This window comes from Gymnogyps californianus, chromosome 1 (assembly GCF_018139145.2).
Source record: "Gymnogyps californianus isolate 813 chromosome 1, ASM1813914v2, whole genome shotgun sequence".
Lineage (NCBI taxonomy): Eukaryota > Metazoa > Chordata > Aves > Accipitriformes > Cathartidae > Gymnogyps > Gymnogyps californianus.
The window spans coordinates 118294197-118311996 of record NC_059471.1 but is presented as its reverse complement, the minus strand read 5'-3'; the positions used below and the strand labels follow the sequence as shown (position 1 = coordinate 118311996).

Here is a 17800-nt window from a genome sequence, read left to right as displayed (position 1 = left end):
GATTGTCAGTAGTGAACAGTTGAAAGTGAGAATTCACTTGTAGATTTCATTAGATGACTCCCAGCTGAGAACTGCAAATACTGATGACCAAAATGAGTAATAAACCACTTATAAAAATGACAAAATAGAAGAACCAATTAAAATATTAGAAAAAATACTATCTGTTTACTTTTTATCTTCATTGGATGCCATAAATATGGAAATGCTTACTTAACTGTTCTTGGGTACATGAGTTGCATGGACACGCTTGTAACTTTCTCCAGACTGTATTTTAGGTTAGCAGCAGTTCTATATAACAAACATAGTCCATCCCTTTTTCTATTAGGGACCTGACCTGTTCCAAGTGGACGTCTGTGGGGAATGAGGGATATAAGTCAGAAAATTGCACTGCTACAGTTCAGGTTCACTGAATTTTCAAATGCCAGCCTACATTTTTGTGTAAGAAGTAGCTGACAGCTACATTTCTGAAATTACCTAGCTCTCTGAAACCAATAGAATAAACCAGATCTGTATAGCACAAACCCTACATATTTTGTTCCTTGATTTAGAAAGGAAATCTTTCTTCTGTTACCAGATAGGTAATAAGACTTATTACTGTTGAGGACTTGCCTTTACAGATGTGTTTTCTTAGGAGCTAGTCAAATGCAGAATGGCTGCAGTCAACAGGTTTCGTTCCCCAGTCTCGTATCCCATGTTCTTTTCAGGCACAAGTTTTTCCTTCAGTTCTCTACATGGAAAGCCAGTACTTATCCCTACATGTTTTGCTCAACAACAAAAGATTTGTGTGGAATACTTTACCCAGGGGTCCTGTTGTGTACTTAATATCCAAATGTGTTGCATGCTAAGTCTGCCACAACCTTTCCTTATTCAGGAGTGAGCTAAGATACACTGGTTAGGTATGTGGAAATGCAGAACCCTTCATTTTTAGAGAATTATCCTTTGAGTAAAAGGATGAGGAGAAAGGGGAGGGAACTTCCTCGCTTAGGATACAAAAGTAGCAAAACTTGTAAGGGCAGATGGTCTCTTCCATTCCTTAAACCGCTGAGCAAGGACGTGGACATAAGTAACCAGTGTCCCTACCTTTTCCTTTAAATGAAGTAAAATGTCAATAAAAATAATCTTGAGCTGTGCAAGATGCTAAAACTGCCATCCTAGATTACGAAACTGCTGCTGGGATCAGTGCCTGAATATTTGTTATCTGAGATTAAGAACCCACTATTAATTCATCAATCAGTGTGACAGCTTGTGGGAAAAGTGTCTTTCGCTACATGTGAAGTTATCTAGATATCAGCTCATTATGAAATTGACATTTTCAGTTGCTTGATATAACTACCCCTATTAATTGGAAAAGCTTCTTACAGTAAAGTTTGACATAAAAATAAAATTGTAATGAATTCTTCAAGTGCAAATAGGGCTGCTGCTACGTGGTGAGAATCTGCTTGGCCTTGCTTCTAGGCAAATGGCACAGTGGAGGTTGCAACACGGGAAATGAGGCTCAAATGCCATGGTGGAAAAGAGCCTGCAGTGCAGGTCTTCACATGAGAAAAGATGCACTATTCCTGGCTCCAGTGCAGTGCCATGACTGCTCTTTGCTGCCCATAGGCAGCACCTAGGACTGGAAGTCAAAGAGGAGCCGTAGGGTTGATGTGGGAACATGCAACTTTATGGTGCTGCCACAGAGGGCTGGGAGGTGACAACAGGGCAAGCTAATATCCTCTCAGTCCTTTCTGTTCTGTGTTCCCCCTCTAAATCCAGTGTTGTGTATAGCTAGTACTGGGCAAATCATGCCAATCATCAATTTAGCACCTCTTTTGGTAGCACAATATCACCTCAATAAGGGTTCACTTAAGAGGCTGACTGTGGCTTAAAGATAAGTCAAGATTCAGAATTTGTTGAAATAACTGGTGTCTTCAGGGAAGTTACGACTGCTTCCATCAGGCTGAAACTGGTCCACTGTGTTTACTCTTCTGTAGCATGGTATCACTAAGACACTTTCTTATCAGACAGTAATGTGTTTAAAAATAACACAAAATATGGGAAATGCAATCTCTTTTTTTATAATGTTCATACAGCCTTTGGTGATACAACGTACTGAATTGTAATAAATGGCTCTTGCTGATTTTGTAAATCCGTAGTGTTTGGTTTAAAAGAAGAATAACAAAGTGAGGCACACTGAAAACAGATTTCAGTATTATATACAGCTAGTACAAGATTTAAATTAGGTAGTTTGCTCTATATAGTGTTCTCTGTACAGCTGTTAAATATTAGTGAAGTTCTAAAATGAAAAAGAAAGATTGCAAAGTAGCTTGTAGCGTTATGAGAACAGCTGAGATTTTATCTAACTAAAATCTCAGCATGGTTTGTAGCCTAATCTCATATTTTGTATTTGAATGTGACAAGTAATCTTAAAATCTTCTCTCTACCAATCTTCAAATTCCATGTTCTTCTATTTTAGTGACACTTGCTCCTCCTTTATGCCACATGTGAAAGTAAAATGTAACCTCTTATCCATGCTGCTGTTGATTACAATGTTAAAATAGAATTTTGAAGTCTTTCCTCCAAACTGTGTTTTTGACATTTCTTCTTCATAAGTCCTGGAACTCCAGTTGTAAGAATTAGCTTTATGCTGCTGCTGCTTCCATCAACATTATCGGAGGCTTTCATCATTTGAAATGAACGTAGTCAAAAAAATTTGAAAGTAATGCAGTGCATTGGGACGCCAAGAGGCTCGATTTGAAGGAAGTCTGAACTGTCAGCTTGTCTAAACCAGACACTTTCTGCCAGTTTTTGTGCCTGTCAGGTTAGGTATTCTGGGGGGAGCTATTACATTCTCATGCAAACATCACCAATGAGATGCTTCTGTTCGTTTGTTTTTAAGGTTTAAGCAAAGAATAGTTTTGTAGAAATAAAATGTTTATAAATACTTTTAATTAATTAGGAGCTATAATATGAAATACACCCAAAAGAAAACTAGTGTGTATTTGATAAATTGTTTGGCTTATTGTTGTCTGCACTGAATTTAACTATTGCTTAATATTTTGTGGCTGTTTTTATCAGAAGAAGAATGCAACACTTATGTAAAATTTAAAAGCAGATTGTATTTCACCCAGGAAGAATGTATCCTTGTCAGAGACTATCACAGATTGAGTTCTGTCAGACTTTTCAGTAAATTACATCGACATTTTGGGGTGGTGGAATTCACCTTGCACTCAGTATCTGGGACTAGTAATTAAGAGCACACGCCAACAAACTCACAGCTGTATTTGTAAGCATACCTTATACAGTATGTCTTAGTGTGATGGCTAGGTTGAAATGTTAGATGTTAACCCTTTTTGAAAATATTTTCAATGTATGATGATTAGACTACTACTTCTGTTAAACATTTTTGCAAATGCCTTTTAAATGTTTTTCTTGCCTAATGCATGAATTCTTATAAATTGGGAGTTGTCAGCGGGCTATCTGGGAGCACAATGGAAAGGCACAGGCATGAAGCACGCAAGGTCTACTTTGAATGAACTAAAGCACTGTCTGTGTTTGATCAATCCATCTTGTTTTATTCTTTTTAAACCAGTTATTGAAGTGCTGAGCCTTTACTTTCCTACAGAAGTAATAGATTTATATTATTAACTACACTGTTAGCGGCTAACTTCAGGGCTTTAATTTCTAAGTTCAAATCGAGATATTGATTCAAAGTGAATAGATAAATATTTCTGAAGAGAATCTCATGGTAAGGGGAGGATATGTTGGATATTTTTTTTCTCTTACTATTTTTAAGAGGCAGTAGTATGTTGAGGCTTTTTTGCTTTAAGCTAGTTTACTCTGGTTCTGAAGACTGCTCTGTATTTTAAAAACTACATGTCATTCCACCTATTACTCTTTTATTCTCAGTTTGTGGTGGGGTTTTTGTTTGTTTGGGTGGGGTTTTTTTTTGGGGGGGTGACTTTGTTTGGGGGGGGTTGAGGGGTGTTTTTGGTTTTGTTTTGGGGTTTTGGTTGGGTGGTGGGTGTTTTTGGTTTTTTTGAGACCTCTGGAGTGTATAGCACATTCTCCTTTTAATGTGGTTTGATGCACAAATAAATGCAGAAAACCTTTTGCTGCTCTTGTTTTTTTCTAAATCTACATTGTGGTTATATTTGTGTGTAACACAAATTTGTGTAATAATGCTTAAACTTCTAGTACATGTTTTATATGTGAAGAAAAAGGTGGTATGTCCTTGGCTTATGTAACAGATACGATAGGCAAAATGGGGATCAGCAGCTGAGACACTTACCTACTTTGTTTTTAAAGAACCTCTTCTGGTGAGGTTTTAAGGCTTGGAGCTGTGGATTTTAATTAATTTTATTTAAAATTGTTTTATAATTTTAATTATTTTTCTTAATCCTTCATGGCTGTGGAATTTTGAATCAATTCAAGCTGTGTGGGTTCATGCTTGGCAAAAGGGAAGAGGCCTGGCCCACCAGAGCATGAAAAGTCCCCTTTTCCTTTCCCAAAGCCAAGACCTACTTGGGTTGTTATATTGCTTGCTACAGGGTAGACTTTAATCATAGTTCAAACCAATTTGGGGACAATGGCATGAGAAGCCCTGTGCTAACTAGTCCTTCATCACACAATTTTGACCAAATCTGAATTTGTTCTGATCTTGCCATGAATGCTGAAGTAGCAGCTTTGTTCTTTCTGAATGCGTACGAGTCATAGAGGCCAAAAGCCCTTGTTTTGTATTAGTATTTGCAATTGTCTTACTATCATAGAAGAAGTATGTTTTGTGGTTCTTAGGACAGGACCTTCAGACAAGGTTATCATTCTTACTGTGATAGGAAGAATCCTCAAAAGCGATGGCCTGCAAAGGCCTTCACTTACCCTATTTTTCTGCATAGCTCCCAGGTGCATGCTGCAGTGACCAGGAATCCCAATCCTCTGATTGCATCTGGCAGCACTTGGAATTCCTTTTTCCGCATGAGTTCCAGCCACTGTTTAAAATCAAAGTTTTCAGGCTAATGGAGCCACAGGTGGTTTGTTTTTTGTTTGTTTGTTTTTTTCCCTGCTGCTTCCACCATGATGGATCTGTTCACTCCTAAAGAAAAAGGTGCACTCTTCTTCCCCCCCACCCCGCCCCCCGCATGTTGTTGTTGTGTGCTGTTGTGTTGTTTTGCTTTTACATAAAGATTATGTGAAAGGTCTTGGAGATGTGCATGTTCCCCCACTTCCATATTGTGACGCTATTTGTTCTTAAAACTCAAAGTAAAGCGGGCTAGTTTTCTACATGTCCACATGGGCCTTAAGAGTCATCTGATGTCTGGGAATTTTTCTGAAAATGAGGACCTAACTCTTGAGTAATAACTTCCTCTTTCACAGAAAAAGATGAACAGATAAAATCTTTCTTTCCACAGTGTTTCTAAATGGTGATATAAATAACTTTTTATTGCTTAAAAATGGTAAACTGAACTTGTACTTCCTACATTTTCTCAATCCAGTAGGCCACGGGCCAAGCATACAGTCTTTGTAATACTGAAGTAGGCAGGCACTGTGAATACTCAGCTGCTCAAGCAGTCAAAATGCATCTTTAGGAGTATAATTTTATTTTTAAAAATATTGATACTGTGTGTATTAGAGCAGAAAAATGTGTGGGGTTGATGTATCATGGGGCTAACAGAATTTTAATTTATGTTTGAACAATGATGTGTAAGGACTGTATCTTGGTTTTGTACTTGAAATTGCATATTGTGAGTAATTTGATCATGTGCTTTGGCATGTTATGTGTGTACACCTGTACGTAATTAATATAAAATTTTAAAATGCCATACAGTGAATTTAACCAAAGTAACTGCAAAATTTGAGGAAAGTTGGTAAGAGTGAAAATACTCCATAAACTTTTCAACTTCTGCTTTCTCAATTTTAAGCTTATGCATCTTTTTTGCAGGCAAATAATTTTAACTAAACATATGTTCATAATAAATCTATTCCAAGTATGCTAAACCATGAACATGAATAATGTATATTTTGATGTTTCATAGCATTAAAACAATGTAGTCTGGTGTTTTAACTGATATTTATGAAGAGGTTTTTGGCTTATTTGATATGTCAATGCCATAAGACAACAGTACATCTAAAAGCCATGCTAAACCTTCTGGTGGGACACAATATTTTTGGATACAGAACTATAACTAGTTCTGTGTTTTGATAAGAAAACATCTATATTTAGTGCTATATTGATATTAGGAGTGCTTAGTGGAAAGTTGACTCAATTATATTGAAGCTATTTTGGGGATGTTGGTAATCCCTTAGAGTAGCAGATTATGTAATAAGTTAGGCATTTGATAAGCCTTTCATACATAGCACATGGATAATTTTTCAGATTCATGTTTTTTGAGAGTCTCTATGCAGGAATTTCCACCAGAATTTGAGAACACCTTAGTGAAGTTGATGCAATGTAAAACCTCAGGCAGGGGGGAAGAGGAGAGGAAAAAAGATTCCTCCTTCACCTCTGAACTGTAAGGAAGAGAATTTATAAAGGCAACAACAATGGCACGATGCCTCTGACAGATTCCAGACACACACACCCCTGAAATAAGTGTAATAAAGACCCTATGGAGCCAGAAATGTAACATGCTGTATATACAGTTAAATGTTTCTAGGGCAATTGTGTAAACCAGGACAACCTACACCAAATACCTCAGACCCACCAAGCCAGAGTAGCTGCATCCCAGCTGCCGACTGCTGCAGGTGCCTGGCCAGTGCCATGTGCCTGAGGTGTGGGGAATTGCTTGGGGGAATGCCAGAGCGCCAGCCCACCAGCATACCAAACAGGACTGTTCTAGCAATTTTTTTTCAGCATAGACGATTGAATGATATGCCCAGGAATGTTCTCAGACTTATTAAACTTGCTAATATAACCATGGCCAGTATTTCCCTCTTCTACTGAGCCACATCGATTTTTAAATGTTTTTATTAATAGAAATTTATCATAGAGTTTCTGAAATAAAACTTGTTGTACCATTCTGTAGTTGGTATCTGCTTTTAACTACTGTCTTTCCACTAAACTTTAAGTAAATAATTATTCTTAGTTAAGCCATAGGTGCATGTACATGGGGCGCGTGTGTGTGTATATGTGGGCTCTGTTTATATGCATATGCATAATACCTATTTTTCTTAGTTTTCAAACAATTTTATTTTCTTTTCAGTGGGATGCCATAACTGAAATGGATGAACACAATCGTCCCATTCATACTTACCAGGTATGTAATGTGATGGAACCAAACCAAAACAACTGGCTTCAAACAAACTGGATCTCCCGTGATGCTGCACAGAAGATTTACGTGGAAATGAAGTTTACCCTGAGGGACTGCAACAGTATTCCATGGGTACTGGGAACTTGCAAGGAAACTTTCAATCTCTACTACATGGAGTCAGATGAGTCTCATGGAGTAAAATTCAAGCCAAACCAGTACACTAAAATTGATACTATTGCAGCTGATGAGAGCTTTACCCAGATGGACTTGGGTGACCGCATTCTGAAACTCAACACAGAAGTTCGTGAGGTTGGGCCAATAAACAAGAAAGGATTTTATCTTGCTTTTCAGGACATTGGAGCATGCATTGCTTTGGTCTCAGTCCGTGTTTATTACAAAAAGTGCCCTTTCACGGTCCGTAATTTGGCTATGTTTCCTGATACTATTCCAAGGGTTGATTCTTCCTCTTTGGTGGAAGTACGGGGCTCCTGTGTGAAGAGCGCTGAGGAACGTGATACTCCAAAATTGTATTGTGGAGCAGATGGGGATTGGCTTGTGCCTCTAGGACGATGCATCTGCAGTGTAGGATATGAAGAAGTGGATGGCTCCTGCCATGGTAAGAAAACATTGTTTGATTATTTTTTTTAATTTTTATTTTTTTTCAATTTAAAAAAAGAAGTCTTATGATGTTATATGCACAGCAAATACCTTGTTGTATATTGGAAATATTGCATCACGCTTTCAAGGAATGCCTCTTGTCCAGAAATAAGCGAGGCTATTTGAAGTCATGATATTGTGGATTTCTAAAAAAACATTTAGTTAGTAAGGTGACCTTCATTTTGTCTAACTGTAGGGGCCCACAATGTACATGTGTCTAGATCAGTTAGTCACCTTGACTCCTTCTGTAGTTACTGGAGGTAAGTGCATGCTTTGGAGCAGGATTCCTCTGCCATGTAGGATGAGGTGAACAGTGACTGAAAAAAAAAAAAAAAAATCTTGTTTCCTCTGTATGCCTAAAAGGGGAATCTAGTCAATTAACTCAGACTTGGATCTTTCCTGTAAGCACATAAAGACAGAGGAGGTGCATACACCTGAAGAGATAACGTCATTATCCATGCTTCTGTAAAACAAAGGGTTTTAAATGCCTCCATGAATAACATGCATGCTAATGTAGTAGAAAATCAGTAGGTATAAAGTTCAATTAGAGATGTTTGAGACCCTATTCAGAGTTAATGCAAAAGGTTAAAATCAAAAGTGCTCAAAATGGTTTCATCACAATATATAAGTAACGCTACATATCTAGTACTGTTTTTTCATGGAGACTAATGTACAAATGTAGTAAGACAGATTGTTTGTGAAGCAGGTGTCAGTACATCAGTTAGTTGCTGAATGTTGTTTGCTACCTTCTTGTATCTTAAGAATTGTCTATCTGAAGATAGCTGTGCTTGGTGATTTCTCTTCAAGATTTTTGCAGAGACCACACTCTGTGCTGGTATGTATAGAACAACATAGCACTGCACCTTGTCACTATGACAGCGCATTAAGGATGTTTCACATCAAGGTTTCAACTTGGAGATGACTACAAAGGGAAATGTATTTTCTTTCCTTATCAGCCCCTCACTTTCACAGGCAGGACAGCGAACACATGCAGGAGCAAAAAGCATGTCTTCTGCACAATCCAAGTATTGTTGTGGTTCATTAACCCTCTCTCTGCTACTCTTGAAAGAGTGGTTGCATTTGTCAAACTTTGATAACTGGATTTCATGCACAAATGGAAAAATTCAGATTCCTTAAACTTTTGTGCTGTTTAGAACATGAATACATTGCTAAAACTCTGTAAAAGCTGTGGAATACTTGAGTAAAGCCCAGGACTCTGATTTTTTTTTTTTTTTTTTTTTTTTTTTTTTTTTTTTTTTTTTGTGGATTGAATTTGAGACAACTATCCATGGAGAATGTGCATGTTGAGACTTACTTTCCACCCGCCAGGACTGCTGGATAGGTGACACTTAATCATAAAAGGCATGCATCTTTTCATACTGCACAGTTTCTTAGTAGTTAATTGTTTTGTTAGCTTCAGAAAGAATTACTAAAGGATACGTGTACTTTGTATGTTCTCTTCTACCGTATGTAATAGTTTCACAATGACTTGAGTATAAGGTACTTTTTCTGTAGTAATGATTGTAAAGAAACCCTTAGTAGCCACTGAGATACCAGTCTGCTTTGGTTCAACATTCGCTTTGTAGCAAAAAGGAAGAGAAAGAGTCCATATCCATAAATTACACAAGTGACATTGCTATTGCCCAAATATTTTGCTCAAGATCTTCTCAGATTTGATGGTGTTAGGCAAGCTGCACAGCAACCTTGGATAATACAGAGCATTAAAAGCACACTATGCATTGTAATCAGAAAATGAAATTCACTTTGTTGTCTGATCTTGCTGGCATTAATTATCAAAATATATTCATTGCAAAAATACAATTTTGACATTGCCATTACTGGAAGCAAGTATAATTTTCTACATAAGGTCAAAAGGTTTCTCTCTTAATGGGATAAGGATTTGCTTCAAGACATTAACGCTCAATGAATTTCTGTCCATTATGTGAGTCATACCCTAGAACTGTACATGAACAATATAACGAGCTACCAAAGCCCACAAAAAATGTCAGGAGACTTTTCTGCTATGTATTTACTCCACTCGCTTATTCAATTGGCAGTCCAGTCTGCTGCTGAACAGGCACCTCCTAAATGAAATGGAATACCCAAAGCTATGAATGTTTGCATGTTCTTATCTATTTGCCCCAAGAGTAACAAATCACTATTTTAAAAAATTATAATCTAATAGAGCTTCCATATGTGTTTTGAAATCATTTTCATAGGTGTCTGATGTTATCCATTTAGTCATCTTCAGTGTATTTTAATATTAGTACTACTTTTCTGACGGTTTTTCAAAGTATGTTTGTCTTGCATTCCTTCATGAATGTCATGCCTAAGGCAAGCCCAAATGTATAAGATACTTTCAGAACTAAAGAGCAACAATTTAATTTCACTAGTGCCCACTCTCCAGCTCTTGTGCTTAAACCATGAGTTGGAAGGGTTAGTGTCAGGGTGGCCACCCTGTTTTCCTTTGTGCCAAAGCTGCTGGTGGAGATGCATGCTCAGGCAGCTGGGAATGCATTTTTACAATGTGACTGTTTTGAGCGTTGTGAACTGAACTGAGATCACTGCCTATGTTGATAGCAATCTTTCAGACAGCCATAATCTCCCGTTTTGAGACTTTGCTTCTTGGCTGAGACACAAATCAGAAATTTAGAGTTTAAAAGATTTGTTACTTGTCAATACATCCTGAACTAACTCTTTCATACCCATTAAATCATAAAATACCTGAAAGTTATTAACTTACTAAGGGAAAATTTGTAAAATTTACATTTAGCTTGTTTTCATAGAAGGGGGAGTAGAGGGTAGGTGGGGGGAAAGGAGAAGCCACTACATCTTTAGTCTGCTAAGACAACCTGAGATGTACTTTTATACAGTCTTCATTTCTTCTAGGTCTCTTCCCCCAAATCTGAACCCAAAGCCCTTTCGTCCCTCCCATTCCACTGCTGGAGTTACAAATCTGAGTCTTGGAAGTGTTTGATGCCGTTCTGTCAGTGCTTCTGTTGTCCCAAAAATCAGGATTCTTTCACACGGTGTGCAAAAAAGCCGATTAACATACAGAGTCGAGATATTTGTTTATTTCATGTCTGCGCAGAGATGGGTGCTAGGTGGTAACTCCACAAAGCTAGCACACCTGATTAACACACAGTAAAGCATTTTATATATTTTGAGCAACAGTTATCAGTATTTTTACAGTTTCGCTTAGTTACCCTCGTTCCTATTGGTTCTTGCAAGCCTCATCTCCACTTAAAGTCACAGCATCCTCCTTTCTTACTGTGCATGTTCTGTGAGGAAGGGGTTTCTGTTGGTAGGGGGCTCTCCCTACCTAAGGGTGGGTTTTCTAGTATGTTAATTAGGATAGTTCACTCACAGTTCAAGTGGCTCTTTGGTTGCCCTTGTGCTTATCTTGGTATTTCTTTACCCCGCTGACTTATGGTGTCATCTTGTTTCTCTTCTCAAGGTCATGCCTCATTAACTAAGTAGCATCTTTTGGTTTTGTTTCTGACATATCTCCAACACTTCTTGTAGACATGCTCAGTGACATACTCAAAACTGATAACTATTTCTTTCTTCTGCATGAAAATAACCTTCAAAATAATAATTCTGTATTTTGAAATCTGTTCTGGCAAGTAATTGGGTGGTGGGCAATACTTGCTAATACTTGATTATTTTTTCCTACTTGCAAATCAAGTAGGTATCAAACTTTAAATTATACACCAGCACATGGCTCAGTAGGGACTAATAAGCTCTTCATGGCAAATATGGTTTATCTGTCACAGAATTTAAAAAGTAAATTTCTGTTTTGATATTGGTGGAGATATGCACTCTATTCAGGAAGTACTAAATGGCATAAGGAATGATATTCTGCCTTTGTCATTGCTCATAGTCTCACAAAGCAGAAAGAATGGGAATAAAAATGTCTTTGATCAGCTCTACCACTGCTGTTAAAATCATAGGTAAGCAAGTAAAGTAGATTTTGGCAGTTGAAAATAACCTAACTGGCAACACTTCAGTTATTTCAATATATGTCAGTTTTATGCGTGTATCTCTGTCTGTGAATCTATCAGTATTCCCTATCCATTGTATTTGCTTTTAAAAACATAATTTCAGAGTGAAAGTAAAAAGAATTCATAACCGGATTAAAATATCCATACTTATTAAATGTATACCCCAATGTGTCTAGAACAGTTCAGAGACACATTGATAGAGAATTTCTCATTCGTTTGGGGACTGTCTTCCTTTTCTGAAGTCAGCGGGGGAAAAAAGTCACATTGATTGCAAGAGGTTCACAGTTATTTGTGTGTCACATACATTTCTTAATGGCATAACGTGAAAAAATATCATCTTCTCTGAACTGATTGTGTAAACAATTTATCGCTCTTTGATTTGAATCTACTTTCAAGATTTTTTTCCTCAAAATCCTGAAATAGCAGCAGCATTCACATATTCTTCTGTTCCTCTAGGCATTAATAAACAAGTTGGTACCAATAATTTGGCAACGCTAATCATAAATGGCTCTATGAAGTGCTTGCTTTGCTAAATCATTGATATCAGCCCCATTCACAAGTCATAGCATAGAAGGAGGAGATGCTGCAGAGGATTCTAATAAACATCCATTAAAAGTAGCAAGTTCAATGTCATATCTTCTCTGAATGTCAGTCCAAGACAAGAGTTGTGCTAAATTTAACAAATGTATAATATATACAGGCCCTATCAGGTCTTTGGGTGTGTGTTTTTTTTTTTTTTTTTACACAGAAAGAAACAATCATGACAAGGAACACTGTATAAACTTAATTACAACAGTTCAGTTCTTTTTAGGTATGGTATAATAATAATTGGGTGACTGTTAACTGAAGTCTAATTCTTTAATGATTTACCAAAAATTATCTGAATTACTCAAGGTTAGCAATTAATTGCAGAGAAAAATTCAATTATATATAGCAAATACTAATTATTATACTAATTTCAGAATTGATTTTAGTCTTAACCAATCAAACACAATGTAGAAGTGTATTTTAACTGTAAAAAGTTGATTGTTCTTGAGGAATATGCTCAGGAAACCCCCACCCACCAAAGGATGTTGTGTGGTATGGTTGAAGAAATTTTTAAAATTTAAAACAACAGGCATTGACAGACTTACCTGGTTTATTTTAATTAAACAAATACAATAAGAAGTGAGAATGTAAAGGTCAAATTCTTTGACCTTGAGTTGACTGAACAACACTTCCTAGGGATACTAATGCCTGAATGCATTGAGCATTTGTTTAATTGAACAAAAACTTCTTTCTGTTAATTACTTGAATTCGTGGTAATGTTTCAGTGTTAGGATTTCTACTTTGGCAGCCTATCTTCAGCCATTTCATCTGATTCAATCAGAAAATATTTTCATTTTGCAAATATGAACTAAGTCCGTCCTCATATACGTACCTATAGTATGTCTTTGTTACTGGGAAACCAAGAAGTTAATATTACAGTCATGCTTTAATTACCTGTCTGCTGGCAAGAAAACAGGAAAAGGAAAAAAATAATATGTACATTGGAACGGCAAGTTTCCTAATAGTTACAGAGATACACTATTGTGTAAGGTTCCTTTTGGTTTTTCTCCCAGGTATTTATTTACTCATGACACTTACTCTTTGCCAGCCTGTAGGCACTGAAGGAAGATCTGTAAAGGAAAAGCATAGAAAGATTGGGACTACAAAAAAGGGACAAAATAAGATTAAATTTTAATTTGGAAGACTGCAAATTATCTTTTTAAGAGAAAAATCTTTCCACCACAGAGAGTCCCTCCTGCAGCAGAGCTGGGACAGTTCTCTTGCACTGGAGTAGATCCTTACGACAAAGGGTGCAATTCCCTGCCAACTCTTTTGGATAGCCAGAGATGGAAATTTGTCAGAGAGGCTGAATGAGTGGAGGACTGAGAAGATCCACTGCCCTTTCTGTGTTGTGAAATGGGACAGGTGCAGAAGGTCCTGGGACTTCCTGCAGCTATGTGGCTGCATTAGCTGATATGATCTGTCTCCTAGACCACTGCAGGTGATTTTCTCGCAGATGGAACTTGCTTCAACACCCTTAAGTACCTTTTTCCTTTCAAAACATAGGGCAGACAAGTAGGAGGAAAGATAATACGAACTTACAAGTTTAAATAAAAAATAAATTCCGATTGAAGCCTCAATTCACCCTGAAATTGAAGCCTTTCGATTTCTTCCTTTTGATTTCAATTTCCTCCTTTCAATTGAAACCTCAAGTGAAACCTCACAGTGAGCCTACCTCAGAGATAGTCATTGCAGTGTGCACATGCAGCAATGTTGTGTAGAAAGCCAGCGTCAATTTGTGAAGGAGCAGGAGGGGATGTAAGTGGGAGCATGGGTAGAGGTAACACCAGAGGTGGCATGAAGAAGGTTAGCAGGAGTGGTTAGGTATGGTGATATACCTGTCAGTATAAACTCCATGGTTATTCTTCACTATCCTTTGTTCCTCTGCACCATTACATGGTATGTTTTGTTTAGCAGGCATCCCTTGACAGCATCCCAGAGAGCAGGGAGGATGGGAAAGCTACAAAATTCACTAAATTCTTCCCCCTTCTTGAGCATCAGAGGGCAGTTGTATATCACAATCTTTTCTGCACAGATTTCTTACAGAGATAATTTAAATGTTTTTGTTGTTTTTTAAATACTATCTGCGACTTATTGTCCAATTCAAAAAATTATTAAATAGTTGCATTATTTTTTAAAGTAAACAGCTATATCATTTATTGGAATTTATAGCAAATTCCTAAATATGCAAGTGCTCTGGAAGGGGTTCACACTTTTTTAATATCCTTAGGAAATGATGGTTTATTTTACATAACTTATGTATGTCTGAAGAGCTTTAGATTTCACCATTTTCAATGCTAGTACTTAAGACCTTTGTGATTATTAGTGATATGTATTTTCCACTGAAAAACCTACTTTTTAGCCTACGTAAGGCTACACAACATCTGTGAACACTCACCGCATATTTTAACTTGAATTCTGAATAGGGATAAAATGGCATTGGTTTGATACTTCCAAATTCAGTTTTTAGGTTGAACTACTAAATAGATGTTTTTAGTACAATTCAAGAATGTGCATGAAAAAATTAGGAATTGTGGATAATAGCAGATCTTTAGGTAACAGTATAGAAAAGCAATTGATAATAACTTGTTCAAATCTTCTGAATATACTTAACCACATATAACTGCTAGCATACTGCAAAAAATTGGACTTGATCTGAACCCAAGAACTGTATACATTAGAAAAAAGAGTATATATTTACAGTATATTAAAACTTAAATTACTATCTGTTGCAGGGGGACACTGCAGATGCTACTGGTATCACTTTTATGTTCATACATACTGTTTTTAATTCCCAAATGCCAGGTCATGTGCCAAGCTATTTCATGCTGTATCTCTCTTTCATTTGCACTGTACTTCTTCCACTTGCACATAGAACCCTTTTGTCCTTAAGGCTTGCAATTAGTGTGAATTAAAAATAACACTGTTGCCTACCTGAAGTAGGAGGAAAATTGTGTGGTGGACCATGTGAAACGAATGTGATATTATTTACTATCAGAAAGATGAATTTTTAGTGAGTTGGACCAGTCTGAAGAGACCTGACTTTGCTGTACTCAATTGCTTTGCCTTTTTTCCCACACTTTTAGGTTGGTTTGATGGCTTTTATATTTCTTTAAAATTACATGTTTGTGCCCTTTCTTATACACTGGGTACCAGGCTAGCTCCTGAAAAGCTTCTAAAGATATACATGGTTTTGGTTTTGGGTTGTTTTGTTGTGTTTGGGTTTGTTTGTTTGTTTTTTAATTGTAGCATTTTGATATCTTCTTTTCAGTGTCTTAAAACTGAGGGTATTTCTTAAGTTTGTTACTGAAATTTTTTTGTTTGTGTTTGGGGTTTTTTTTACTGCAATAAAGTGTTAGGAATTAAATAAGTACCTAACAGCACCTGTCTTCAATGACTGCCTGAGTTAGCAGCCAGAAAAATCTCAATACCATATCAATTCATGTTGTAGCTCACACCCAACCCTTTTTACTTAATCTGCAGCCATCTGCAGATTTGTTCAGCTGGATAAATTATAACAAAAGAAAGTTGATAAAACAGCTGGAAAGGGGTGCTGCTTCAGAAGTGAGGATTTAAAAAACAAGCAAAAAACTTCTTATTTGATTTTATGTGGCAAGGAAACTACACTGATACTAAATGAACACAAGTTGTTTGCACACTCTTGTCACGTCATACTGACTTATCCTGCATTATTTTGAGCAAATAAGGAACCTTACAATAGCCACCATAACCTGGTTTCCAGATTATTTCACTGTAAAAATTCAAATTAAAGCCTTGATTTTTCTAACTCCATCTGAATAAATTATGCATATATAGGAAACTTATTTTTTACAAACTGAATTAATCCTAGGAAAATGCTGTTTTTCACTTTGATACTGAAATGCGCATTGAGGCACAGCATTTGGTGTGAAACCTACTTTGATGGTGGAACAAGGAAGCCAGCTTAGGTTAAACAGCAAAAATTGTCACTATTTTCTGTTTGTACATATAGACATGAACTTTCAAAAGCAAAAGCATGCTAATTACACAGATATGTCTTGCCTCAGGTTTTGTGTTAGTGTATACTGTTGGATATTGATCCTACCAGCTATTTTTGATAAACAGTAGACACAAATTGTCAAAGGGACTGCAGTGATTGATTTTTGTTGTTGTTGTGTATGACTCAGTAATATAGCTGCATGATTTGACACTAGCAGCAGCCCACAGTAAATTACAATTATTTGTTCTTGCTCTGCTGAAAGAAGTACACTCCAGTGATGGTCACATGCAAAACTTGTTATACTACTGGAAACAAATTGTTTAAGTTTTATGAAATGCACATATAAATACAAATGTATTCATATATCTATTCAACTGTGTATAGAATAAGTACATTGTAAAACTTTGATTTAGTATTTTTTAACTTGCTGTGCAGATTTCTCAGCTGCTTTGATATTTTCCTCTCCCTCCTTACCCCCCACCCCATGCATTAGGCTCATGTGTGGCACGTCTCCCCACTGTAGGGTCGGTAGCGGGGCTGTGTTCTAGGATTGCGACACAGGGGATAACAACAGTTTAGGTCTACAGACTCTCATGCTGTAGGTGTGAAGGGGCTAGCGCATATAGCCTGGGAGCTTGCAAGGGATTCTTGTGCTGTGCTACGTGTGAGGTGCCAGAGCGGGAAACAAAGACAAAGTCTGTAGGTCTCATTCACAAATCTTTTGTAAATATGTGTGCAGATGGATTTCCCTATATGTGATAAGACGCTGCCTTCCAACAATAACAATCTAGTCATAACTGAATTCTTGGTCAAGTCTTATACTTGGCTTGCCTGTCCCAAAATAGACTTTTAATGAAATCTGGTATTAACAAATTCAAAGATGTTTATTTGTCAGAAATACAGATGCATGCCAACATACAAGTTCCTCTTGTATTGGTAAAAATGGGAATAACAGAAAGACTGACAGGTTGGGTGCTATAGTATGGTAAGAGGTGAAGAAGGAAGACACTAACCCCACATTACTGTCCTGTGTTCCTCACTGTGATGGGATTTGGCCTCAAAACATATGTTGCATCCTAGAGAGACTAACAGAAACGGTGCCTCTCCATTCTTGGGTAATTGTGGTGGGTTGACCCTGGCTGGATGCCAGGTGCCCACCAAAGCCGCTCTATCACTCCCCCTTCTCAACTGGACAGGGGAGAGAAAATAAAACGAAAGGCTCGTGGGTCGAGATAAGGACAGGGAGATCACTCACCAATTACTGTCACGGGCAAAACAGACTCGACTTGGAGAAAAATTAGTTTAATTTATTACTAGTCAAATCAGAGTAGGATAATGAGAAATAA

At 37.1% G+C, this 17800-nt stretch overlaps 1 protein-coding gene across 2 annotated transcripts in view; it reads left to right on the top strand.

The window, feature by feature from the left end:
* Nucleotides 1-17800, top strand: part of EPHA6 (EPH receptor A6) — a 513048-nt gene that overhangs the window by 122064 nt on the left and 373184 nt on the right. For both annotated transcript variants that reach the window (XM_050915616.1, XM_050915617.1), the window contains one exon: nucleotides 7179-7842. In XM_050915616.1, the coding sequence (XP_050771573.1) occupies nucleotides 7179-7842 (664 nt within the window). Of the gene's footprint in view, nucleotides 1-7178; nucleotides 7843-17800 lie in introns of those variants that run through there.